Source organism: Malaclemys terrapin, chromosome 12 (assembly GCF_027887155.1).
Source record: "Malaclemys terrapin pileata isolate rMalTer1 chromosome 12, rMalTer1.hap1, whole genome shotgun sequence".
NCBI lineage: Eukaryota > Metazoa > Chordata > Testudines > Emydidae > Malaclemys > Malaclemys terrapin.
Genome location: NC_071516.1, coordinates 20,163,003 through 20,189,666, shown reverse-complemented (window position 1 = coordinate 20,189,666; position 26,664 = coordinate 20,163,003). Strand labels below are relative to the sequence as shown.

At 47.1% G+C, this 26,664-nt stretch overlaps 2 protein-coding genes and 1 long non-coding RNA gene across 4 annotated transcripts in view; 1 reads left to right on the top strand and 2 right to left on the bottom strand.

Annotated features, from left to right (window-relative positions):
- LOC128846477 (uncharacterized) overlaps window positions 1–19,000 on the top strand; it is a 37,363-nt gene extending 18,363 nt beyond the window's left edge. The window contains exons 5-6 of one of the 2 annotated variants that reach the window (XR_008446788.1): window positions 5,164–5,304; window positions 18,920–19,000. This is a non-coding gene — a long non-coding RNA (uncharacterized LOC128846477). Of the gene's footprint in view, window positions 1–5,163; window positions 5,305–8,013; window positions 8,074–18,919 lie in introns of those variants that run through there. The other variant, XR_008446789.1, reaches the window with a different exon arrangement.
- On the bottom strand, window positions 356–2,601 carry LOC128846475 (P2Y purinoceptor 1-like). The gene is made up of 2 exons (XM_054045602.1): window positions 2,578–2,601; window positions 356–2,060 (listed from the first exon to the last, which is right to left on the bottom strand). The coding sequence occupies exon 2, from the start codon at window positions 2,034–2,036 to the stop codon at window positions 954–956; it is 1,083 nt and encodes a 360-aa protein (XP_053901577.1). The 5' UTR covers window positions 2,037–2,060; window positions 2,578–2,601; the 3' UTR covers window positions 356–953.
- On the bottom strand, window positions 13,254–25,581 carry CCN5 (cellular communication network factor 5). Its single transcript, XM_054045603.1, has 5 exons — window positions 25,039–25,581; window positions 21,847–22,063; window positions 18,876–19,127; window positions 18,260–18,462; window positions 13,254–15,579 (listed from the first exon to the last, which is right to left on the bottom strand). The coding sequence occupies exons 1-5, from the start codon at window positions 25,096–25,098 to the stop codon at window positions 15,556–15,558; spliced, it is 756 nt and encodes a 251-aa protein (XP_053901578.1). The 5' UTR covers window positions 25,099–25,581; the 3' UTR covers window positions 13,254–15,555.
- Between the last annotated feature and the right edge of the window lie 1,083 nt (window positions 25,582–26,664).

The following is a 26,664-nucleotide window of genomic DNA, read 5'->3' as shown; positions in this document are numbered from 1 at the left end:
AGTAGAGTAGTGGGACGTAGGGCACATGCTCTTGCGGCAGGGGTACCTGCGTCCTTAAATGCATGGGGGAGTTGTTAGCTTGATGGGCCAGTATAAAAGTTGAAGTTTAACAATGTTTTACCGTCTGTTTTGGGGAGAAACTGACAAATATTTCAGGATCAGCAGAATATATACATATATATATACACACACACACACATCATTTTTATATAGTACAAAACTGGGCTTGGCAGGTTGGCCCAGGCAGGGCCGGCTCTGGCTTTCTGGCCGCCCCAAGCAAAAAAAAAAAAAAAAAAAAACTGCAGCGGCCAGAACAGCAAAGCAAAAAAAACCTGCGGCGCGGCCGGAGCCAGGATGCAGGGAGACTCCCTGCCCTGCAGATGTGCCCCGGCTAGTGGGGGGAGGGAGCGGGGGAAGAGAGAGAAGGGGGGCGGCCAGGGCTTCAGCAGGGTGTTGCCACATGGCCCCTCCCGCCGTGGCCCCTGCCGGGAGGGCTCCGCACCACTCCGGTTGGCTGGGCGGGAAGGATGCGGGCTGCCCTGCCGGGCTTGCTGCAGGGCGCTCTCGTCCTCCATGCCGCTGCCCCCTATAGGGCAGCCGGAGCGGAACAACAACAACAACAACAAGCGGTCGTGCCGCCCTGGGATTGGGCGGAATGCCGCCTCCTACAAGCTGCCACCCCAAGCACCAGCTTGCTCGGCTGGTGCCTGGAGCCGGCCCTGGGCCCAGGCCCTATAATGTTGGTGCCCACTTTTTTAGTAGTAGCTTTTAGTAACTCCCACATTGGGCTAGCTGCTGCACAAACAGAGAGGGAGGCTCAGTCCAGGCCCCAATGTGCTTGCACTCTAAAAAGGCAGAACAGACGGCTGGAGGGGCAGGGAATGGGGCACCACACACAAGTAAGTTGCCATATACTTAGTCAGACTATGCTCTTATTTTTTTAACCAACCAATTCAGAGTTCATCACATGCCTCTTCAAATTCTTCACAGAGAATGATGCTTGTTTTCTTCTGATCTGATTGGCGCTGGGTTCTCCTCTCCCAGAGAGACCGCAGAGACTGGCCAGACCTTTGACTGAAGGTCCTCATACGTGACACGCAGTCCTCACTGGTCATTAGGTAGAGCAGAGGGTTCAGGGCACTGTTGAAGCTGGCCAGGCCCCGGGTCACCTGATAGGAGACATAGATGTTTTTTGAAGTCTGGGTGCAGGACCCCTGGAGTTGCCAGCCTCGGGACAGCAAGTTAAGGTTCCTGAAGATGTGATATGGGAGGAAGCAGGCAGAGAACAGGACCATCACTAACACTACCAGTTTGATGCTCCTTCTCTTGAGGTTTGCGTCCACGTTTTCATTCCTCCAGAGGACCACCACCACATGGCAGTAGCAGCCAATGATTATGAGGAAGGGGATGACAAAGCCAGTCATAGTTACAGCCAGGACATAGTGCCGATAGGTGCCCAGGTTCTCATGTCCTGTCGTATCATGACACTGTGTACCAGTGCTATCCGTTTTGCTGAAGCCAAAATCAGGACCCACCTGGATGATGACCCATGCCCATACCAAGGCACTGATGAAGAAGTGGGGCCCCAGGGTTTGGCACCTACCCAGCATCTTCAGTGGGTACACGATGCCCAGGTAGCGGTGGATGCTGATGCAGGTCAGGAAGCCAATGCTGGCATAGAGATTGAGGTGGAAGAGGGCCCGCGTCAGCCTGCAGCAGCCTTTCCCAAAGAGCCACACGTCCCCCTGGAGATAGTAGGTCACCAGGAAGGGCAATGTGATCACATAGAGTAGGTCTGCCACCCCTAGGTTGCACATCAGCACGCTGAGGGTGTTCCAGCTGTTCCTCCGGGACCCGGCACAGAGATTCCACAGCCCCAGCCCATTCCCCAGCAGCCCCAGCAGGGACACGATGAGGTACACAGCCGGCAGGAAGCGATGGGTGAAAATCCGGTTAACCGGGCACAGGATAGTGGTGGCAGTGCTGAAGCTGAAGTTGGTGGTGTCAGAAACCGAGATGACTTCCTCCACCTTCATGGGTGCCGTTTACTGCGGAGGGTTCTAGGGGAAGCAGATGGGGGGGTTCTTGCAGCAAGGGAACAAGTGAGTCCTTAGGGAAGATGCATGAGGGGTCAGTGCAAGGGGGAATCTCCCACGTCCTAAGGGTGGTGCAGAAGGGAATCCTTGAGTCCTTAAGAGGGATGTAGGAAAATATCCTCTTGTAATAGGGGCTGTGGGAGGGATCCCCAGAATCCTATAGGGGAAGGGTGAGGTGAGGATGCCAGTGCCCAGAGGGGGTGGTAGGGAGACTCCCCAGAACCCTATGAGGGAGGTGGGGATGCCAGGTCCTTAAGGGGGGCAGGGCAGGTGGGGCTCCCCAGAACCCTATGGAGGAGGGGGAGGTGGGGATGCCAGGTCCCTGAGGGGGGACGGGGGGACTCCCCAGAACCCTTCGGGGAAGGGCAGGAGCGGCTACCTCAGTCACTACCCTAAGGGGGAAACTCCGGGTCCCTGGTGGGATCCCTCCGGCCTCTGCGCGGCTCCCCCCGATATCCGCTCGGCTCCCCGCAGATTTTACCCAGCCTCCGGCGCAGAGACTCGGCCACCGCCGCGTGTCGATCCGGGGTGACTCAGTCCGAAGCTGCCGCGCAGCTCCGCCGTGCCGGGCGGAGCGGGCCGGGGAGAGGCGGGGTGGGGCCCGCAATGGGAACGGGTAGCCGGCGTGGGGAGGTGACCCGGGACGGGGCGCCGCGTGGGGAGGCCGGGGAGAGGGGTCGGTGCTGCACGGGGGACCTGGGACTCGGGAGTGGGAGCAGCCCGGGAGAGATGTCCCGAAAGGGGCACCCCACGGGAGTGGGGCGCTGCACCGGGGACTGGCAGATAGGGCGCAATCCAGGAGGGCCCCCCGTTAGCCGGGGCAGGAGTGGAGCTGCTGCGCCCCCCTCCCAGCCCAAAGAGCTTTACAAGCTGCACAGACAGGTGTTACTCCGCTCTCCGCCAACCCCCCCCCCCCCCATTTCCTTCCACCCCCGAGTCCGGCTCGTCTCTCACTCTGACTCTTGCCAGAGGCGGTGCTAGCCCATTGGGGGTCCTCAGGAGAAATATTTTGCCCTCCCCCATACTAAAAAAGCGAGCTGCTTAGGGCTCTAAACAATTGCTTAGTCTGCTTATGGCTAGTGCCGGCTCTGTTCTTGGCAATGATTGGCACCAAAAATGATCCATACTAGTGACATGCAGGCTGCAGTCTCCAGCTGAGCTACGCTGCTTGCGGTGGGGTGGGTCATAGCCCGCTAAATGCTGCCCACTGGCAACCACTGCGCCCAAGGATCACCCAGCATGGGATGGGTTTGGGGGATGCCAAGCTGCTCCAGTTCATTTGGGGGTTTGAATTAATAATTCAAGGAGGCAGAGGGAGCTCACAGTAGCTGAATATAAATTGTTTCTGTTATTCAGCGCCAGCCCCCGCCTCCTCCCCACTGAGATATTTTTGATCGGAGCACCAGGGAGCTACAGAGCATGAAGCTATTTCTGGTGCCAACACTCACCTGGCAGCACTGAGGGGGCAGGAATTGGAGTCTGACCAAAGGGTTATTCTAAATTAGACCTTCATATCAGCATCTCATACAACCAGAGACGTTCGAGATGGAGATGCCTCATTAGGTCCCAACCAGTCCGTCCCCTCTATGGGCCAGGGCAGGGTTGTTCCCTACAGTCTATTCCCCATTGTTTTGTCCAGTCCAGTTTTAAATGACTTGAGTCACCACGTCACCTGGTAGTCTATGCCACCAGCCAGTAAGATTTCCCCATCAGGGAAGGTTTCCCGGTATTCAATCTCAAGTGTCCTTGTATCAAAGCAATGCCAAGACTGCACTATCATAGCGTGACATAGCCCAGAAATGTTCAAAGCTTTCGGTAGCACTGACTGGGGTGGGATTGGGGGGGAGGGGGAGAAGACAAAAGATCAATTACCCGTGAAACTGCTATTCCCCACAACCCTGGCTACACTACAACAATTACCTATTGCCAATAGTGGGTGTCAATGACAGGTGCAGGGGAACAAGTGTTGAACACAGTTTAGCTTCAGGTGTGTACAAGGACAAACCATAGAATCATAGAATATCAGGGTTGGAAGGGACCTCAGGAGGTCATCTCGTCCAACCCGCTGCTCAAAGCAGGACCAGTCCCCAGACAGATTTTTGCAATGTTTAGAACTGGTTTAGCTGCACCTGTTGACACTATTGCTGACAATAGATGACAATAATGACACCCCCTTTATCTCCAAACTCCTACCCTAAACCACAAACAACCCAAAAAACCCATCCTACCCCAACAGTTCTTGACCCCAGAAAGGGAGAAGTGCCAGAAACTACATATAGTCCACTATGGACTTCACTATCACTAATGATTTTACATGGGTAAGGAATGGTGTCCCTAGCCTCTGTTTGTCAGAGGGTGGAGATGGATGGCAGGAGATAGATCACTTGATCATTGCCTGTTAGGTTCACTCCCTCTGAGGGCATCTGGCATTGGCCACTGTCAGTAGACAGGATACTGGGCAAGATGGACCTTTGGTCTGACCCGGTACGGCCATTCTTATGTTTTTATGGAAGGTGCTGAAATACTAGGGTGATGGGTAGCAGTATAAAAATGAAAGCGTGAGAGAGGCAGGCCGGCCGGCCGGCCAGAGCTGAACACCCATTGTCATCAATGAGTAATTTCTGTACCATAGACAAGACCAGAGTTCCAGCAACATTTACCAGGATGATCCATCTGGGAACAAGAAAGGAGAGGTCAGAAACTTGAGTAGGAGCAGACTCCTTGGTGAGGAGTTACACGTTAGTAGGATAGGGAGAAGGGATCTCAGAAAATCCAAGTTAGTTACCAAATGAAGGGCAGAGGAAGGAAATAGTGAAAAACAGACAGGGCTTCAGAGCCCAGCAGAACACACTGGTAGTGATCATGCCACATCTCACAACATCCTCCCTGAAGAAGCAGCTTCATTGGGTATCACAGAAACACCACCTGATGTTTTGGGGAATCTATGTACAATTTATGAATCCCAGTTTGGGATATGAACTCTCTGCATGTATCTTTATCACACTGCAAACTCCAAATTGATTGTTAGACTTGCCTGCCTCTCTGCTGTCTTTTTACCTCCATCTAGGTGTGAAAAATCCAAAGCGTAGTGACACAATACTAACAATGAGCTAGAAATGAAGGGTCATTAAACCTTGGTAGTATTCTATTCAAATAGAAGCCTCCTTGGACAAAGACGGCAGCATACCAAGAAAGCCAGTCCACCCAGGTAAGTGTCCTTGTCATTCCACCAGATGGTGATCATATTACCAATATCCCAAGTGAATTGTCCTTTTGCACTCATTTGTCTGACAAGTCTGGACACTTCAAATCGTTTTAATTGACATACAAGCAACATACAATACTAAGCAGGGTGCAAATGGAGCTCTAAGATTAAAGCTTGTAAAACTTCCATTATTTAATTGGAAGGTTTCCATGGTGCTTACCTTATTCACTTATCCTGTGTGTTTTTCTGTAAAGCAAGCACAGACATGTAACATGCATGTTTAACCCTTATATTCCTTCAATTGCATGGCCTGCTTCCATCGAGGCTGTTTGTTTATGTTAACCAAGTACAGAGAGGGCCCTAATTTATCTAAAATGGGCCAAGGCCCAAACCATTCTCCCTTTGGAAATTTTTTCTTGGGAACTGGTTCAATTTTAGCCATCACCTGGTCTCCGATTTTCCATTGTTTGATATCACTATGTTCATCAAAAGCCTGATTCATTTTTTGCTGTGCTGCAGCTGCTCCTTGAACTGAGCCCACCCAATATTTAAAGCTGTTCATCCAGGTGGTAGTTGCCAGTGCTGTAATTGTTTCCCAATCTGGAGGATACAACAAGTTTTCCCAACCAGGCATAGGTCTTCCAAACAGTATTTCATAGGGACTGAATCCTGTCACGCGGTTTGGGCGGCCTCGGATCCTCATTAGAACCCATGGGAGTACCATGTCCCAATTTGTTCCCAGTTCATTACATACTTTAGACAGTTCAATTTTTAGAGATTTATTCATCCTTTCCACCTGTCCCCCTGCTTGAGGGTGGTAGGGGATGTGTAACGGTAGGGGAATACCGGCCCAGTTACCCATACTTCGGTATACCTGTCCAATAAAAGCGGGGCCATTATCAGAATCAATACTATGTGGAAGTCCCCATTGTGGAAAAATTTCTGTTATTAATACTTTTGCTGCAGCCCAGCTATTCTCTTTTCTGGTCAGAAATGCTTCCACCCCACTTACTAAAGCTATCCACAATTACAAACAAGAATCTATTTTTTATAGGGGTGATAGGCAAGGGCCCTACAAAGTCCACCTATAAGCGTTGGAGGGGTCCCTTTAATACTTGATGCATTAACTCTCCTCTTCTTTTCCTTCTAGCAGGGTCCTGCTTAGCACATGTCAAACAGCCATAAATATGCAGATTTAAATCCTCTTTCATTCCAGGTCACCACCCCAGTTTTCTAAGCTTTTCCAGTGCCTCTTCCTGTTTTGGGTGCCTCCCCTCCCTCCCCCCACAAGTGAACCATGTATCCATCCTAAAAGGAGGTACTGCATCTGCTAAGGGATTACCAGGACCCATTCATCGTCTGGTTTAGCCAGGATCAGGCCTCCATTTTTTTTTTCAGCTGAACCCCCTGCCACTGTGAGGGGCATTCTATTGTCCATTGCTGTATTGAGTTCCTGTAAGAACTGAAGCTCTTTTTGGTTGTTTTCTTCACTTTCCTGTTCCTGCTTTGCCTGTACGTGGGTGGTTACTGCCACGGGCATCGGCTCCCATAGTATGCCAGTGAGGGCTGCCTCCTTAGCCAATTTATCTGCTGGTTCATTTTCCCACTGTAAAGGACCCTTTCTTTTATGGGCTTTTATTTTAACCATCCGGATCTTTTTATACTGCTTCACCAATCTTTCTATTTGCTGCCATAGGATTTTGTGTTTAAATGCCCGATCCATCGGTTCCCGTAAAACCCATACTATTCCACCATGGGAGGTAAATAGTGGTGCCATTGTAAACATAATCAGAATTAGTTCCTATTATAAGCTCGGATTGCTTGTCCTTCATCCTATCCAAGACCGCTGACACCTCTGCAGCCTGTGTTCCTCCTTTGGCCAATTGATACTGGAACGACTCACTGCCTTGCATGTTCCCAGTTAAACAAATCTCTGCAAAGCCAGTGACTCATTTTCCTTCAGTATAATACGAACTACCGTCCACAAACCAAATGGTTTTTCCAATTACCTGGTCAATTGGGGCTGCTTTAAATACAGGGTGTGCCTTAGATTCCCGTTGGGGTTCTCAAACATGTTCTTGACCATTTATAGTCAATCCCCATGTAGATATTTCCGGTTCTTTTAGTGGGACTAATTGAACATTCTTGGACATGAGAGCAAAGACCTATTGAATGGCTTTATCAACTCTCACATGTCCTTTAGCCAGATTTTCCTGACTGAGTAATTTCCTCAGTGCATGGTGACTTTTTACAATCACCTTGCTTGCTCCAATAATTGCCTGGGCTTTTTGTAGTGTCCAGTAAGCAGCAAGAGCAGTTTGCTCACAACTTTCCAGTTTGCTTTCTGGACCTGTTAACGCCCTGCTATAATACGCAACGGATCTTTCCCCAACACCAGTATCCTGTGTAAGCATACCAACAATACAGAAATTCTTAACACTAGGGTACAATCCAAAGGGGAATTCATTGTTAGGGGTGGCCAAGGTAGGTGCCTCCATTAACCCCTTTTTCAGACTTTCCCATGTATTAGTTGCCTCCTCTGTCCAGGTCCACTGTGGTCTTTTAAGTACCTCATACAGGGGACCTGCCTTCTCTGCATACCCAACCATAAATTCTCTGCAAAATTAGTGAGCCCCAAAAGAGACTGCAAAGATTTTGTATCTACCAGCATAGGGAAGTTAACAATACACTTCATCCTTTCCTTATCCACAGATCTTCCCCCAGTACTGAGCCGAATTCCAAGATACTGCACTTCTCGCTGTCTAATCTGGGATTTAGAGGGGTTAATCTTTAAGCCGTAGGCTTGGCAGCTAGTCAGCAACTGCTGCATTAACACTTTGCGTTCCTGCTCTGTTTTACTGACTATTAAAATGTCATCTACACACTGAACTATTCTTCCCGTTTGTAACAACCCCTCTTTCTCCAGCATATTTCTCACTACAGTATGGAAGATTGTGGGTGCGTCACAGTACCTCATTGGCAAAACATTCCAGCAGTATTGCATACCTTGGAATACAAAAGATTTTCTGTATTGAGACTCTGGGTCTAAGGGTAAACTCCAAAAGCCATTTGCCACATCAACTACTGAGAACCACTTCATGTCAGGGATTACTACCTCCGACAATTCTGGGTAAGCCGCCACTACTGGTGCTCCCCGTTTGGCAGTTCTGTTTAGCCCCCGATAGTCAATAGTTAACCTCTATGTTCCATCAGGTTTTTTAACTGGCCAAATTGGTGCCGCGTTAGGCACTGAACACCTTCTAATTAAATTTCATTTTTCCAATTCTGTTATCACTTGCCTTAAAGATTCCTTTGCTTCCTGGGGTATCGGGTATTGTTTTATGAATGGGGGTATGTCTCCCTCCAATGTAACAGAGGTCTGCATTTTCCCCGTATCTAGGGAGTCCGCTGCCCAGACGGTTTGAATCTCAGTCCACCAGCCTTCCCAGCCTTTTGGCGTGGGGGGGGGAGGTGGCCGTTTAGGCTTTATTGCTTTTACCGTCTGTGTAGCCAGTCCCATGGGGATCAGGTTAATATCATTTGTGCCTTCCGTTACAGGGAGAGTTTGTCTGATACACATATTTGGAAAATCTAGGATTAATCCCAATTGTTTGATAGTTTCTGCCCCAATTAGATTTTCTCTCCCTGCAATAGCGCACTTCTCTTGAATGGTATGTACACCAAACTGGAGAGGGAGGGTTTTAACATTATATGTTTGGTTAGTTCCTGATATACCCTGGATCTGCACAGAATCCCCAACTGGATATACGTCAAAGTCATCTTTTACTATGGGAATTCCAGCCCCCGTGTCCAATAGAAAATCTACAAGCCCATCCCCGACTCGGATGCTTAAGTGGGGGCGCCCCCAGACATCAATTGTCATGGGTTGCTGAAAAATGCATTCCGAGTTGCAGAGAGGGCTGTCCTATGTTACTGTATCAGTAGCGATTGGGTCATTCAATCCAGACGCCAAGACAGTTGCCCTAGCTACCTTTGTCACTGTCTTATCTTTCTCCTGTTGAGACTCCTTACCAATCATACATGCCTGCAGCTGTGCCTGCAGCCTCTCAATCTCCCCTTTAAGGTTTAAGTTTTCCTGCTTCAGAACTCCAGGCGATCCCATTCACTCTCTCTATTAACGCCTCTATCCCTGTTCATTCCACGACCTCTCCAACCCCGGCCACGGCCACCGGGAGAGTATCCAGGACCCTCTGTTTTCCACCGTCCTAACTGAGTTCACAGCTCATTGACAGGAGTTCCTTCTTGCTGTTTAACTGCAGTCTCCACTTTTGCAATCCATTCATCCCAAGGTACCTCTTTGCCTCCATTCTCGCACCAAGCATTCATCCATTCTAACACACCAGAAAGCAGTGCCTCCAGAACAAGTTGCTTCAAATCCTCCAGGTTAGTAAAGCCCGCTGTTAATTAAGTATATGTTTGAATTCTGTCAGCCAGCTTGGCCGGAGCATCCCCTGACATTCTTGCAATTCCTTTAAGGGCAGCTAACTCACTGGATAACTTAAAATGCTTCTGAGTCACACGTTTAAGCATTTGCGCCACATCATCATCAAAACCAAGGGTATGACAGTTCAGGGGTCTCAAAAGTGTTTGTACCAAAACTGGTTCCTATAACATGTCAATTCCTACTGCCTTTAATAACTGCGAGCCTTTATGAAGCCATGCCATAAACTCATTAAAATTTTCAGAAGGGGGGGGTCCGACAGCTCCAGCTAGCGCAGTTACTTCATTAATCTTTAAAGCATCGAGCCTGGCTGTTAAGCCACTCACGCAAGGTGGGTGAGGGGTATATGTACTTTTGGATGCCTGATTCCTTTCCCTTTCTGCATAATTACTGCGGGGCCATGGCTCCCTTAAACAATCAGTTAATTTTTTCGTTGCAGTTTCCACTGCATCCCATAACTTCAATGCAAGAGGGCCATCTGTGTGTGGGGTAGCATCAAGGGTAAAGTGGGGTATACCTGGAGTGTTAGGGGCAGGGTCTTCGATAGGGCTTTCTCTCCCATTTCCCCCATTCCTCCTGTTTTAACTGGAATTGATCTCGGTTTTGGGGAGGGTTTACCCAGAACCTGGTTTGCATCATAAGGTGGTGGTTGCGGTGCTGTAGCCTCTGCCCATGGGTCAAGAGAGGATGGTTCAACTAGGTCATTCCACATGTCCCCATTGCAGCATCCATTCCAATTGTCCCATGTTTCCATTTCTGTCCCCACACTTCAGGCACTGTAACAGCACTCGAAGTCCATTGAACACCCGGGGACGGCACCTTTTGCTTCTGCAAGTTTTCCACAGCTGTCTCCAATTTTTTATTTTCCTGCTTTATTTGTTCCAGCATATCCTGAGTCTGGACTGCCTGTTGCCCTGCTAAAAGAGCTTGGGCTTTCCAGTGCTCTACTGCCCGGGTTGCCTCTTCTACTTCCCCTGTTTTTTCCATTACCTGTCTGGCCAGTATGGTGGCGTGCTGTTTAAACCATCTCACTGCCATAGACATTAGTTGCAGAATTCTTGCTTTTTTACTTGTATTATGATTTTTTAGAGCCTCGGTTTCTACCATCGCTCTACATATGCCAGTCCATGTTTCCCCACTTTTTAAAAATTCATATGGACCCCCTTTACTGGCAATCCAGCGGGTCCATGAGTTCTCAAACTCTGTGGGGTATAAAGGGAGCATGTCAGTGCCAGCCCATTCCAAGTACTGCCGAACTGTGGCAGGGTGTGCTACCTCTTTAAGGAATGGTCTGAAGCTTACAGCCAACATTGCATGGGTGCAATCAAGGAGCACCCTGCCCCACCCTGGGGGCTGGCCTATATAAACAGGAAAAGGAAGCTGAGTGAGAGAGGGGTATGGTTGTTATTACAGGGTGTAGACAGTCAGGTCATAAGCCTGGCTCCTAGATACTTTGTTTCTCTGACTGTACTTTGGTGGCTCTGAGTTAAGGGCATTATGAAGAGGGTTAAGTGGCTCCTCGCTTGACCCAGCACTCAAAGGAAAGGGAGAAAGCCTACCTCAGTCCCAAAACAATAAGAGAACTAGGAACTCTGGTAGCTGGGTTGGTTTGGATGTATTCTTAAAGGGGACTTTTTGTTAGTTTGGTTTGGCTTCCCCCTTCTAGGATTCTGTGAACAACCCCAACTGTTCAAAAATCATAAGCCAGGCCCCATTCTGAGACTGGCACAAAAATCAGGGAATTAAAAAAAAAATACATTAGAGTTTTGATCTGCCTTCTGGCTTTGAGCATTAAGGGTGACTTTTTCAAGCTTTTCTTCACAACCATGAGGACTAGAAACTTACTCTTCTTTAAAAAAAATGAGACCTGAGATTCTCACCTAATCACATGTCCAGTGAGCAAGGGGCTTTCTTAAAAACACCAAATATTGTGACCCTCACAATTAAATTGTAAGAGTTGGTTCTGCTACACTCTATGGAAAGAACAATCCTTCCAGTTCATTTGCATGTATTCATTTATTATTTAGATGTTTCCTGCTTAGTTAATCAGTGAGAAATGGCATCTTGCAGAAAAAATAAAGGATAGCAAAGATGTGTATTGTCAGTTGTAGCTGAGATAAGAATTTCAAGGTTTCCTTTCAAAAACTGTGAGTCATGGACTTTTTTATCAGTGTAAGAAATGAATTTGAGCAACATTTGATAAGTATTTAATTAAAGTACCGGTTCTTATTGCATGTGCAGCCTGAGCTATGCTTCATTTTTCTGTACAGATGACTGAAAAACATCAGACTTTTTCCCACCAGTTATCTATATACAGGGACATAGAGAAAAATTGTCAACATATTTTATCAAAAGGGGTCACCTTAACGAACAAAGAGTACTTACATTTCATATATACATAATAGCGGTGTTTAAAGAAAGCATTCCAAAGAGCTTTACTCCATGGCTTTAAATGCCCTGTACTCTGCTGGTTAACAAAGAGTCTGACTAGAATTATTCATATTCTTCAGTGAGCATTGCACACTTCTCAGCCAACCACAGGTCAGTTTCACCTTTGGCAGCTGTGCTCTGTCTGCAGGAGAGACAAGTACCATCTGTTGTACAGACTTTTGTTTCTACACTCCCAGGTGTGTATTTTGGTGCTGTGTTCACATGTGTGTGTGTGTGGTAGGGAGGGGGTTCGGATGATGATGACATTTAGGGAATGCAGCCCAAAATGTGGAAAAATATCAGTCCAGATCCTGTAGTCAGGGAGTCAGTGGGGATTTAGCTTGAGTAAGTGCTGAGTAAAGGACGGAGAATTCAGCCCATAATTTCTCAGGAAGATGAAGAGTGGTTAAAGGAATGTGTATTAATGTTAACTTGACACAATGAGGGAGAGTGAGATGATACTGTAATTTAAATTATCTACAACTCCCCCCATGCCCAAGTGGTATGCATCCTCATGTACAGAGGCACAAACTAATGCATATACACACAAGTCAATCATACGTGTGCATGCCTAAAAATGTAGCCACAGTCCAACAGGTACAACACATACAGATACATGCACATGTCACCCTCTTTTTGTTTTGTTTGTCCAGTGCCTAGCTCAATGGGTCCTGGTTCATGGCTGGGACTCTTAAGTGCCACAGTAATACAAATAATAATAATACTATTCATCCATGTACACCCCAGCTGGTACATATGCATGTGCACAGAAATACATCAAATTAAAATAGAAACCAATGTAATCAAAAGATTTAACAGTGTTTAAGAAATGTTGCGAGGCTGCGAACAGCTGACAAAATGTTATGAAATTTCAAATGTTTTTATTTTGCCTGTGTTTCTCTTATCCAAATTTAATCTTCCTGAACTGCAAACATATCCAAGCTGTTTGGGCCTGATTCTGATCTCATTTATCCGAGTGTAAATCAGGTATAACTCCTCTGATGTTAGTGAAGATCAGAACAGGGCCCGCTCCCTTTAAGAGATGCACTAATACAATCTATACAGCTAGATAAGCACATTTTTATTTTCAAATTCACAAATACAAAACTGAAATTGCCAGATCTTGTCTGGATTCATAATCAAAAACACAGCTCCGTTCTAGTTGCAGTTCACATTTGTCCATGGGATGAGGAAGTGTGTTGCCTCTGCAGATTTAAATAGAGGCCATTAGAGGGCATTTAAACTTCAGTTTTGAATAACCCTAAAAGTTTACCACTGTGAGAAAATAAAGCTCGGGCTGCCTGCAGAATAACTTTCCTTGGCTGCTCCTGCTGGAACACCGCCTCTGTATTTGAAGATGGCCCTTTCCCAGCTTTGCGGTTCGTTTGCTGTTTTGCTGCCTTTGTTTTGGCCATGGACTTTAGGTTTTTGTGCTTGGATATTAGGTGGCACCTCCGGAGCTTCGGAATGGGATCAACAGTGTGTGAATTCCTTGTTTGCCTGGTTGAAAAACATGCCAAGCCACTGGTATTGTAGACGGAATGTAGCGATGCTAAAGAGATGCTTTCTGCTGGATAGGAACTTCACTGTTACTTTCAGAGGGAAGTATTTTCAGAGCAGGGAAGGTGAATTAAAACTATCATAAGGAAGACCCCTGTTCTGATGACAATTTGAATATGTGCTGTTTATTTGTGGTGATAGCTGGATATAATGAGCTGATTGTATGTGAATAATAGAACTGTACAAATCAGAGATAAGAATTTATGGTATTAGGTGCCATCTAGTCCTTTCCCTGAAGGTCAGTACAGAATTGTTCCCTACAGTGTTTTTTCTAATGTTTGAGACAGTCAATGTCTTGGCATTAGCTGGCAAATTAAAACAAAGCAGAGCAGTATGTGTGACATTTGGGTGAAGGAGCAGCATTTTTGATGCACCCCTCACTTGTGTGTGCACAAACCTTAATGTATACACATATTAGGAGTTGGCTACAGGCATATTGGGCCTTTGAAAATCTGGCCAGCAAGAAATATATCAAGAAATCATCCCCAGAACTTGGAAAGAAGCATTCCCCTCCTTGTAGGCTGCATCTGGAGAAGTAGAAGGATTTGGGGTGGCCATACCTATTACTTGTTCTAACTTTTTGGTTTTTTATTCATACTTTAATATAGAGATTCCCAAACTTTTTCTGGGAAACTGTGCCAAGTTAAGGGACTCTGAATCATACTTTACCAGCAAATGATTGCTTCCATTTGACTGTATCTACTCTAACCCCCATGGCGCTTGGCCTGCTTCATATTCCTGTCTTACAGTGGTGAGCAGCCAAAGCTTTATGGAAGGCACACAACTGAATGGAAGGCAGACCCAGCACAGAGACTCATCCCAAGATGGAGAGGGGATCCTAGAGTACCAATTGCAAAGGCCTGAAGCACCGGTGCAGCTATGAATACTGCCCCAGAGCTTGGGAAGGCATTCACTGCTTTAGAGCACGCATCCGGGATAATCCGAGCCAGGCATTCCCATGGGCAATGCTGATAGCCGGGCATTCCATATGGGACCCTAATACAGACAGAGGAGAGGCTGAGATCTGCTAACCTTTAATAATGCTTTTAAGTCCATGTACAGGGAATTGCACTCTACAGCACTCTCAGGGCCTGATCCAAAGCCCACTGACATCAATGGGAGTCTGTCCATCGACTTCAGTGAGCCTTGGAGCCAGCCCAGAGCGCCGAGCACATTTGTGTCTGAAGATCCAGCCTTACTGTGCCCTCCTTGCCTCCCCTACTGCAGTGACTGCTCCATTTGAGCATTTCCTGGGGGATCCCGGCACTCCTAAGAGATCCCCTCACGCAAGGGGTAGCCAGAACCTGCCTGAGAGTGACAGTCCCAGGCTCCACGTGCAAAGCTAACCCCAGACTAACCCCATTGCTTAATTCTGAATGATAAAAACCTACTTGGAAAAGCAGCGACAGCCTGGCCTGCCGGGGCATTATAATGACTCTCCCACAGAGGGGATCATGCATGATTCCATGAGTGACTGTACCCACACAGCATCATTTGCAAGGGACATACTACAACAGCGGTCACAAGCTGGCAATAAGCTTACGTTGCCACTGCACGGTTTAAAATACACGTGGCAGGATTTCCCCACATTGTCTAGAGAAACTGTAATGGGCACGAGCAAGGGGGCAGGGATCTTGTTCCAGATTCTTCATCCTCCTTTGCAGCTGAAGTCAGTCAGTTCTTCCCTAGCTTCATTGGGGGTAGAACACCCGTTTCTGCTGCAACCATAGCGACCTGGGCTTGGGTCAATCTGGCTGCTGGGATGAAGTCTTGACACCAAAATCTGAACGGTGTGGGCGGGGCTACAAACGACCTCTTCTTGCCCTCTGGAAAGACAGAGCAGACAGTGTAACTTTTCTCTTACCCACTGACACTGTACAGCCAACCCGGAGACTAAAGCATCTTAGAATTGTTTCTCTAGTGTCACTAACAGTGACATGTCCTCAAACCTGAGTGAGAATGACCTGTGCAGCGAGAGAGGAATCTCTCATGGCGTTCTAACCGGACATGACTGCTGTGCTTTAAGGCAACTTCAGTGACATCAAAGATTACCTGGGTTTCTTATCCGGCAATCATCCTGGGAGTCGGAATACTATTTTCTTCAAAGGTAGATGATGTCTGGGATGGCCCATTGATACTGGTTAGTAACTATGCCTAGAGTCAGGCTTCCCCATCCCCGCCACATGTGTGTCAGAACTAACTCCATTTAACACAGGCAGACAGACCTACGTTTGCTCCAGGCTGCCTGCCTTTTCTTTCTGTACCCACCAAATATGCGGCACCAGTCTTGCACCTGTAAAATGAATTGCAGGCACCAGTCTGAGCATTTGCCCCTCTAACTACTTGATTTGTGTTTGCAATGCAATTGCAGACATAGAAGTGGGAGTGCAAATTCCTCCCATAAAGGGAGAGAGCCCTTTTGGAAATCTGGCCCACAAAATGTAAAGAGAAGTCAACAGGGGGAGGGTGGGGGAGGGTTATACACCATTAAGTCTATGTAAGGGCTTTTCTAAACACAAAAGTTGTACTGCTTTAGCTATACTGCTCCCCCAGTGTGGATGCACCTATATTAGTATAAAGGTGCTATATACTGGGATAGCCATGCCCAGACAGGAAGGGGAATATGTTCTGCTGCTGTAAGTGTGCCCACACTAGGGGTTGCACCAGTAGAACTATACTATACGCCTGGTTATGAGAGTAGCATGGAGGACATGGATTTTATTCAGATAATCGGGAGTTCAGTTAGTTGACAGAGCAGGAGCCATTCAGCAGCAAGAAGGCCTCCCCAGCAGCTGGTGGCTCATCCTCCTCCTCTTCCTCACTATCCTGTCCTGAGGGGGAGGAGGGAGGGTTCTGCTCTGCCCTGCTCACTCCCAGGGCTGCGGGACTGCAGAGGGCTCCCTGTGATCCTTGGGGGGAGAGGGAGGCTGTGGTCCTGGTGAGGCAGTGCAGAAACACCCAGCCAGGACTGTGCCCTGCCCCACCAGGACTGCAGCTTCCCTTGTGCCTGCAGGTATCGGGCATCACGAGCCCCACAGCAGCACAGGGCGCCCTCCACAGTCCCGCTGGCACAGGAGGGAATGAGTGGGGCCATGAGGGCAGGGCTGCAGAGGGCTCCCTGCACTGCCAGAGGAGCCATTCAACAGCAGGGCGGCCTCCCGCGGGGCCAGGGGCTTGTGCTCCTCTTCCTCATCACAGTCCTGGCCAGGAGGTCTCTGGTGTATTATCCAAACCTCCGCATTATCCAAGTCCCTTCCTTGTTCATCAGTGGTTCTCAACCTGGGCATGTATGTCAGTGGTTCTCAACCTGGGGTACGTGTACCACTGGGGGTCTGCAGAGATCTTCCAGGGGGCACATCAACTCATCTAGATATTTGCCTAGTTTTACAACATACATAAAAAGCTCTAGCCAAGAACGAACAAACTAAAATTTCATACAGACAATGACTTGTTTATACTGCTCTATATACCATACACTGAAATGTAAGTACAATATTTATATTCCACTTGATTTAGTTTATAATTATATGGTAAAAATGAGAAAGTCAGCCATTTTTCAGCAATAGTGTGCTGTGACACATTTGTATTTTTATGTCTGATTTTGTAAGCAAGTAGTTTTTAAATGAGGTGAAACTTGGGGATATGTGAGACAAATCAGACTTCTGAAAGGGGTACAGTAGTCTGGAAAGGTTGAGAGCCACTGATGTATGTCATGCTAGGGGACAAGGAAGGAATTCAGATAATGCAGAGGTTTGGATAATAGGATTTCGGATAAACAGCAGTATACAGTATACTGGTAACCCCCTCCCTCCCCCAACTGACTTAGTTAGACCAGTACAAAAATCATCGGGTAGACCAGTCCTTAGTGTGAAGGTAACTTACCCTGTAGGATGGTGACAGCTAACGCTACACACAGGAGGTGTTAAAAGGAGCCCAATAAAGAAGGAAAGGCCTACAATGGCACGTTAGTTTGTCATTTCAAACTGCCAAGTGAACGTCCCAGACATTCTTTAAGGGGTTCATAGTTTAATAAAAACCTCTATTATTCCTGGGATCAAATTGGCTTTGGCTCAGTCCCGATTTGATGTAGATGACACTGATAGTAAGGGGAAATCATCAGGGGACCGGGGGAGTTGTGAATGCACCTTGAGTCAGAGGGTATGTCCAGGCTTTACCAATTCCATTAGCAGGCGCTGGGTCATGTTGGACCCATCACTGCTCTTGGAGTCACATAGTGGGGCAAAAACTCAGGTTTGCACCATTCAATTTAGTTTCAGGTTTGGATTTTCTAGCTGCAGTTTGTGCCTGCAAAAAGGAGAAAGCCTTTCTGAGAAGCTGACCCAGGCACACAGCTAGCTGGTGAGTGGTATGTGTGTACACAGGCGGCTAAGAGAGTTACTGTGATCCTTACGTCAGTGTGGTGGTTAGGATTTCCTTTTTCTATAAAATCTGTTGCCAACTATAGACCTGCTAGCAGTGTTTTACTGGCTGAAGTCTAACACTTACTGTATTAGATGTTCCTGGGAGAGCCTGGCAGGGTCTGAGCATGCACAAACGTTGGTGAGTTTCGAGCCTGCAGTACCGATTCTGGTTTGACACCCGTGTCGAAATCCCCATGCCACAGGTTGCAGAGCAGGCACTCCACTCTGTGCTCCATTCTTCACAGAGGTAGGAAAAACTTGCTGATGCTATCCCAGGCGGCCTAAGCACTGCACAAGGAAGAGGCATGGAAAGAGACTTTTAAGCCACACACGAATGTACTTTGCTCTTGGCCAGTGGTACGAATCCAGCCCAGGCTGGTAGTGACCAAGGAGCGCCTGCAGTCTGTGAAATGAGTTGGGGGTGGGGTTTCTCCTTTTGATGTCCAGAAGTTGATGAGTGAATGGGCCAGGTAGACTGATCTGTCATCTCACCCTTAGAGGGCTCCCTCCAGAACAAAGATAAGGCATTTTTAGGTACTGTTGCTTAGTTGTTCACTGTTGCAGGTTACACAATGTAAGGAACCCAATTGCAAGAACAGGTTCCATTTGGTTTAACCCTTTCCGTGGTGAATGGACCTTCCAGGGCTGCTACTTTACCTTGATTATATTATATAATTGTACCAGGGCACTCAGGACTTTACCTGGCTTGGCATCCTGAAGGAAGTGACTGTCTCGCCTCTCACAGATCCATTCCTGACAGCACTTCCCTGGGACCTCCACACGCCTCGGATGGGGACAGTCCGGAGTGGGCAGGCGGACATCCTCGCTGCAGAGGGGTACACAGGTGAAGCCTCCGTCTGAGCAGCGGCACTGGATCTTACAGCTGGGCTGGAACACCTCACCGTCTCGATAGACCTTTCCATTCACCTCGCAGCTGTCGTCTTCCTCCTCAACTGCAATCAATATCCAGAGTAACCCAACAGTAACAAAGCGACCAATCAAACGCAGAGAGAAGGACTTAGGTGCCACTGAGGGCAAACATACAATCATTACAAAGGTGAATCGGTCATTTGTGGGCTCAACTTAGGGCCTGGTCCAAAGCCTATTGAAACCAGAGCGTCTTTCCATTAACTCCAAAGGGCTTTGCATCTGGCCCAGAGTGGCCAGGTGAAGGAGGTAACCGACTAGATTATCCAGGTGGTTGGCTTTGCTGGGGCTATGATAAGCTACAGGATCTATCTGGTGAGCTCCTCATACCAGGTATTGAGTTTTTCTCCTGGCTCAGTGGTGGTGATCACAATGTAAGTGCCTAGACAAAGAGAAGTAGCTGAATTCTCTCTGTGGTCCACCGTGCATGCCTATGCACTGGATACAAATGTTAAATAAGAATAGAGCTGGTCTAATGGTGACATCATTTATTTTCAAATAAACCTTTTCGTGCAAAGAATTCCTGGATTAATTATTTAAAGGATATCATTTGTCCCTCTGCAGAGCTGGTGAGAGAATGAAAACAATGACGTGTGCTTAATTCTGAGACAAATGCCAAAATGTGTCGGAGAATTTATTCACGATGAATCATTGGACCAGCACTAGCTAATAAATAAATAATAACCGTCTGCACATTCCACAGGGACATTCACAGTCCAGCCTTCTCTGTAGTCTCAGCTGCCAGGTGGTAGCAGCCAGCCACTGGGGCAGCTCACCAGGATCCCTCTCAGAGGCTGAGCTCATTCTGTGTGCATCCAGCCCATTTCCTCTGCTGAGCCTGGAACCTGGACCCTCATGGGCCACAGGCAGCAGCTCTTGTAGGGGATTCCTCACTGGAGCAAGACAACAGGAGTCTTGCTGCGTTTCTCTTGAGTGGGAGTCGCTCGCAATATGATCGACACACTGAATGTAAAGCTCTCAGGCTGCTGCCTCCCTGTCCTGGGTGGAGTCAGAACCCCAAAGACTTCCTCTTGGGGCAAGTCTACAGTACAAAATTAAGTCGACCTAAGTTACATCGATGTACAGCCACTGCAGTAATTGAACCGCTTTTGCATGTCCGCACTTCACTCCTTGTGTTGGCGGTATGCGTCCTCACCAGGAGCGCTTGTGCCCCTTTAACTGTCAGTGTGGGGCATTGTGGGACGGCTTCTAAAGGCCGCGACAGTTGATGTAAGCAACACAGTGTTACACTAACACTATGTCAACCTAACTACATTGACTGAAGTGCTACACCTCTCGCAGGGGAGGACTTAGTAAGTTGGTGTCGTGGGCAAGTTACATCATAAGGGTAGACACTTACAGGGTTAGGTCAATGTAAGCTGCCTTACATCAACCTAAATTTGTACTGTAGTGTAAACTAGGCCTTGAAAGTGGTGCTGGCTGTGCCAGCTTCCCCTGGATGGAAAGTACTTTTGAGGAGCAGCAGCCACGTGGTCCCATAGCCCATGTGCTTTGAAGGTCTCATTTGGGAAGACAGAAGGGGAGCAGATATAGGACGGGACCCTATTCTCATTGCCTGCTGTCTGGTGTGTCATCGGCAGGAAAAATATACCTTGGCAGAGATGTACCCTGTGTGGGATCGTAGGAAGCTGTGTTCTTGCCTGAGAGAGTCCTGAAGGGATAAACTAAGATTGAACTGGACTGAAGGCCACTGAGAAAGTGACTGAAGAGTGGTCTGTGTGTGTGTGAGAGAGCGACAGACAGAAAGAGGGAGAGAGAAGAGCTTCTCAATAGAGTCTATTGCTTCTCCTCCATAGGGATCCCATCCTCCTTCCCAATCTTCTTGCCTACTTCCTTGTGAATTGCTCAGAGAAGAGGTTCATCAGCCTGCAAGAGAACCACTGACTCTTTACTTTGCAAATGTCCTTTATGTCTGCAAAGTTTTAGGACTGCGACAACCCCACTGCCCGCTGGCACAGCACAGAGCCCAGTGATATGGGAGCTTAGGTACTATGGTATTGAGCATCCCAGAAATACCTAAAAAAGACAGGTAAGTCCTCCAAACTAGCAGCAACTACCATTTCTTGGGAACCCGCTGAAGGAAGTGAATCTGTTGCCCATTAGCTCTTTTAACCCGGGGAAGGTTTGATGTTTGTTCAGCTCACATCCCTGTCAGCTGACCTGAGCTCTCTCAGGAGGACAGGAACTCAAGGAGTGTTTGGTGAGTTTGTTTACGCTCCTGCCAGCTAATGTGAGAACTCCAGAGAGAACAGAAGTTGATGACATGGCATAAAACTCAGTCCATGTTCTGTGTCTGTTCCCTGCGCTGAGGTCAGAGCCTTTGTTTAACAGGACTGGTTGGGGGATTAAATGTCGGATCTGGGGCTCCATATAAGCATGTTCCAGATACATTTCAGCCCGCTCTACCCTGGGACAGTTGTTTTCTTTGCTAGCTCTGTGGGTTGGTCGATACCGGCGACATTTCCCTCAAAATTCTAACCGGCTTTGAAACCAGGTCAGCAAAACCATCTTACAAACTGGTTTGAGCCACAGCACAGAGCAGACACCAGGCGTCCAGAACCACTTTTTATTAACCACTCCTCTGAGAGCGGGTCAGGCTGCCTGGGCTGGCTGCAGGTCCCAACAGTTTTAGGATGGGGTTAGCTGAACAGACTGGGATTTGGGGGAGCCATTTCCCCGGTGTCAGCCAGGCCTTAATGAAAAGAGTGAGAGGAATGTGCTCACAGTTGCAGGTTCCTCCTCTCCCCAGGTGGTCATCACTGTAATCACAGATGAGGCCCTGGCTCCGATCACACACATTGAGGTGATTGCAGGGCTCTCCCAGGCGTCGCGCGCATATCCTGCAGCAGCCGCAGCCGTCCAGAACCAGAGGGGCACCGGGAGGGCAGCGGGGTGGGATCCAGGGGCAGTAGCATGGTGTCCGGCAGAGCTGAGTACAGACCTGCAGAGGCAAAACCATAAGTGCTCACACAGGGTTTTTCCTCAGCTTGCTGCTGCAACCTTACAGTGAACCCCACTGAGTTCACCTCAGGCTTGCTGGGGGGTTAGTTTCATGGGGGGCAGGGTTTTGTTCCCAGCATGACTCAGGAGACTCTGTATTCCACAGAGAGGCTTCAAGATAGATCTGAAAACAACTGTTCCTATGATACCACAAGATTCTGAGCATCTTCAGCCCCCCCAGAAACCAATGAGAATCAAGGATGTTCAGCACCCCACAGGATTAAGCCCTAGATTAGAAGTTACTCAGAATGAACTGCGGGAGGCACCCTATGTACTGGTCCAGTTTTGATTTAACAAACCAATGAGAATTGGTCTTACTGCATTGTCTCTTATTTCCTCCAATACCTGAGTCTCCCTCTCTTTCCCCCTAACCTTAATGACAGTGAGGCCTTTGGAAAGTCACATAACGGCTTCGTGCCTCAGTTTCCCCATTGGTAAAAAGAGGTTGATAATACTGACCTGCCCTGGAACTGGGGTTTGAGTTAATTATTTTTTACACAGTACTTTGAAAATGTAAAGTACTAGGTAAGCATTAAGTATTGTTACCATTTTGGTACTTTAACGGGAGTTTAGCCAGAGAACAGGCGGTAAGGATGAACAGAAACTGAGTCACAGTCTCAGAACTTGGCTCAACAACAATTATATACACCGACACAGTGTGGTGGTGCAAAAAATGATGCAGGTGTTAGACCACAGCTCCTAAGTGTGTTACATTGTTAATAGGCTGTGCCAGTCGGTACTTTTGTGTAATTTTGTGGAGCAGCTAAAATGTGAGTTATTGACATGCAGTAGTACAATGCAACAGCTTCCCTACAGGCATTACATCATATCAGAGCAGTGGGACTTCTTACCATATTCTATGGGTACCCAAAATTAGGCATGCTTAATCAAATGAGTGAAACCAAGTAAGTGTCACTATTTCTCGCTTTGGCCCATAATGTGTCCTTAGTGATGCTCTGAGCCCCAGCTGCTGCGGCCTCTGCACCAATTTGGCCAGATGTGCAAGTGGCACACTTGGCTGAAATTTTCAAACAATGGGCGCTTAGTTGCGCTTGGAAAATATAGCTGCTCAGATAGAATGGATAATTGCTTAGGAAAGTTTGTGCACAAATGCCTGTTTGCATGGACAGTCAGCTGATTTGCAGTGCAGTGACCTGCAGGAGTTTAGGTAGGTAGATAGATATAAATATTGATTATCCATTCTGCATGCACAATTACCTGTGTGCAAATATATTTTGCAGACACAGGAAGGGCCCTGTTTGCAAATGTGGCTGTGAATATCGATATGTTATCACAGAAAAAATATCAGTAGCTTTCCATTTGTATTTTTCAAGTGAATTCATTGCTGGTGAAAGATGCTGGATTGATAGCCCCCTTGTGTACAACATGAACAGCAGCAGAGTAAATTTCCTATGAACGCACACTGCCCCTACCAGTGTGCCATGCATTCCTGCCTACATAATGAAGCCAGAGCAGAGTTCAGTCTCCATGCTGATTCAGACCTTGGCTTCTCTGCTGAGACTGACAATGAGGGGAGCAATCCGTGGATTCCACAGGAATGTTCATATTAATCATCATCTTCCTTTCCCTGTTTCATTAGCAGCATGTCTCATAGCAACACTCTCCCATTCTGCAGCCTATACCTGGACAGAATGGATCTTGGTGCTGCTGTTTATTTTCCTCATTGGCGTCAGTGCAACTCACACGATGATCCTTTATCTCCCTGTAGTAACTTCAGTGGCAGGCACGAGAGTCAAATGTATCCCAGATAGCTAGCACAATCCCTTCTTTAATACACTTTTATTATTGAATTATGTTATTACGGAGACAAAAAGTGTAGTGAGATTTACAGGAATAAGCATAGGTACAATACCTACAGTTACACTGGCTAGGATGAAATAACAAGGGCTATCAATCATCGTTCTTCAGGAAATAAGTTGAGAGCTACAAGGGTCAGGAAGAAATTTTTCTTCATGTACAGCTTTGGCCAGATGTATCTTTATAATGGGTTTTCATCTGCCTATGAAATATCTACTATAGGCCACTACTGGGGAAAAATTATCCAGATGATTGATCCAATCCGGTTCCATTAATCCTGTTTTCCTCTGTTCCTTTGTAGTTAGCTTGTCCTTAGATGACAATTTGTCCTAATGATTATAGGCCACAAGTATGCAGGTTAAAATTCAAACAGGCATCACACTGCAATGATCTCATTGCTTGTGATGTGTCCAACTTGAGGAATTCAAGCAGCATTTCAAGAAATTTGCAACTGAAAAATTCAAAAGTTTTAAATTTTCCTGCTCTTTGCAAAGGGAATTGTTTCACACAGCACTTCAGATCCAGGAAAAAATGTTTTAGAGCAACCAAAATCCTGCAGGAGGCATCAGCTGCACATGTGCTTCACTGCATCTTGGGAGTGAAAACTGGATAATCATTGAGTAATCCTGAAAAAGCAGTGCCGGTTGCTTGGCTCTGTGTCTCTAGAGGCTTCAGTGCAGGACAATGAATCTGGAGAAGTAGGTCTATAAACCATTACTACAATTGTCTGCAGGTAGCAGGTATGCATGCCAGAGCCTTGGACACAATTAATAATGAAGATGGGTCATGCATATAGGTCCAAACTTACCTTTGTTGTCATTCCTTTGTCTTTAGTGGAATTGCACTAGAGATACGTTTGGCTCATTCATTTTAAATCATTGCTACTTAATTCGACATTTCCTGAGAGTCATGAACTCCCTGCCTCTACCTTCAAGGGGTTGCATGAATATGATACATTCTGCAGCATGCATACTAATAAACATGGTAAGATCTTTGAATTGTTGCAGTTACAAAGCTGGTTTCTATTGGTTACAGGTTGTTTTGCAAGTAAGAACCAAAAGCTTCCTTGACTAAGAATAAAGCCCCCAGCTTCCTTACCTTGGAAAGGATGCAGAGAAGAGAGAAGAAGAGCAGCTGCTTTTCCAGTTGGCTTCTCATGCTGCCTTACTCTCTGGCACTTCAGCACATCAGTCCCCAGGCACTTTGGAGGCAGCAATGTGTTTGCAGTTTTAAAAGTCTCGGAGTAAGGTCCTGCTGGTGTTTATACTCTTCCCTGCTCTGATGTCACTCACAAGCTCCAATATAAACATGAGTAGGTTTGGACAAGCATCAAGATTTTTTTTTTTCCAAACCCACATTCCAGCTGACATTTCCACTCACCTCAAGGTGAGAATGTGCAGCCCATTGAGAAAGCAAAGAGAAGGGAGATTCTCCCATGGGCTTGGAGAAGCAGCAGAAGAGGGGAGAATAGGCTGTACTAGAATGCAGGAAAGTGTGCACAGCATGGAGAGATTGCAGTAGGGAATGGCAAATTGGCCATAGTTGAGGTTGGTAGGAAAGCTCTATGCTTAGTTACCATACCCTGCTGTTTCAAACTCAACATGAATAGAACCTATTTGTTTACTGAACTATTTCCCTGCAGATTTTGAATTTCTAGCCTGCAGGACTTGTTTATCCCTGGATTTGCACATTAAAAGTGATTCCACTTTTTATAAACCTTTTTCTGGAATATCTGCCCCATTCTCTCATTTCCTGCCAGTGGAAAATCAACATACACAGATAATCTGGCATCCCCTCCGAACTCCTGACCAGGACATTGGAACAACCAGAGAGGAGCCTGCCTCAGGGAATCCATCCTAGTTTTACACTGAGCCCACATGCTGGGACAGGACTTTGAAAGTGGAAAGGGTCAGGGTGCTGTGTGGTTTCTCATGCAGTACAGATATCTCAGGGTTATGTACCTCACTCACTATGGAAGTTCAGTGAGTTGCTCTAGGCTCCCAGAAACAGAGGACACAAAGTTTGCAAGGTGAGCTTCTCTCACTAATTTCAGGTTTATCTCCTCTATGTCCAGGTGTTGTATTAAACTGGAGAACTGGTTTGTTGCAGTGGCTCACCAGGCTATTGCATGGAGCTTCTGTTGCTGAGAGAGAATATTTAGAGGATGTGTTCAGTTTTTACTACATGCTGGAGTGTTTGTGTCTGCAAAGGGCAGGTACAAGGGGTGGCTGGGGGACTAAAATCTGGCCCTCACAGCCGTATTGCCAGTCCCTAATGTTGAAAAATGATGAGGCAGGCCCTAAAAAATCATGAGATTTTAAAGCCAAAGTTTTGGGTGCTTTTTATTTGCCTTCTGGTGTTAAAGCGTTTGGGAGGTGGGGGTCACAGTCTCAAGGTTTTCTCCAGAACCACAAGAGCTAGAAACTTACTTTTTTTAAAAAAAAAAAGAAAGCTGAAATTCATGAGTCCAGGAGGTGGGGCTTTAAGAAAAATACCAACTATCTCAAGACTTGGGATAAAATCATGAGAGTTGGCAACACTGCGGGGGAGGGGGGTACCGTGTTTCCCTTTGCCACCTCTAACAGGACCTTGCATAGAGGGATGGGCATGATGGCATTTTCTCCACAATCCAAAGGGGAGGGCACCGTACCAGGACTGGATTAAGGCAATCTGCCATAGATACACCATGACACTGAGTCCCCTGTGGCTCTAACCACATAGTTC

Bases quoted from the DNA above. Each gene is read 5' to 3' on its own strand.
- LOC128846475 (XM_054045602.1), bottom strand. From the start codon at position 2,036: ATGAAGGTGGAGGAAGTCATCTCGGTTTCTGACACCACCAACTTCAGC.
- CCN5 (XM_054045603.1), bottom strand. From the start codon at position 25,098: ATGAGAAGCCAACTGGAAAAGCAGCTGCTCTTCTTCTCTCTTCTCTGC. The intron at 22,064-25,038 runs GTAAGGAAGCTG...TTGCCTCTGCAG, and splicing joins TTCTCTGCATCCTTTCCAAG to GTCTGTACTCAGCTCTGCCG. The intron at 15,580-18,259 runs GTAAGTGTTAGA...CTGTCTTTCCAG, and splicing joins TCCCAGGAACATCTAATACA to AGGGCAAGAAGAGGTCGTTT.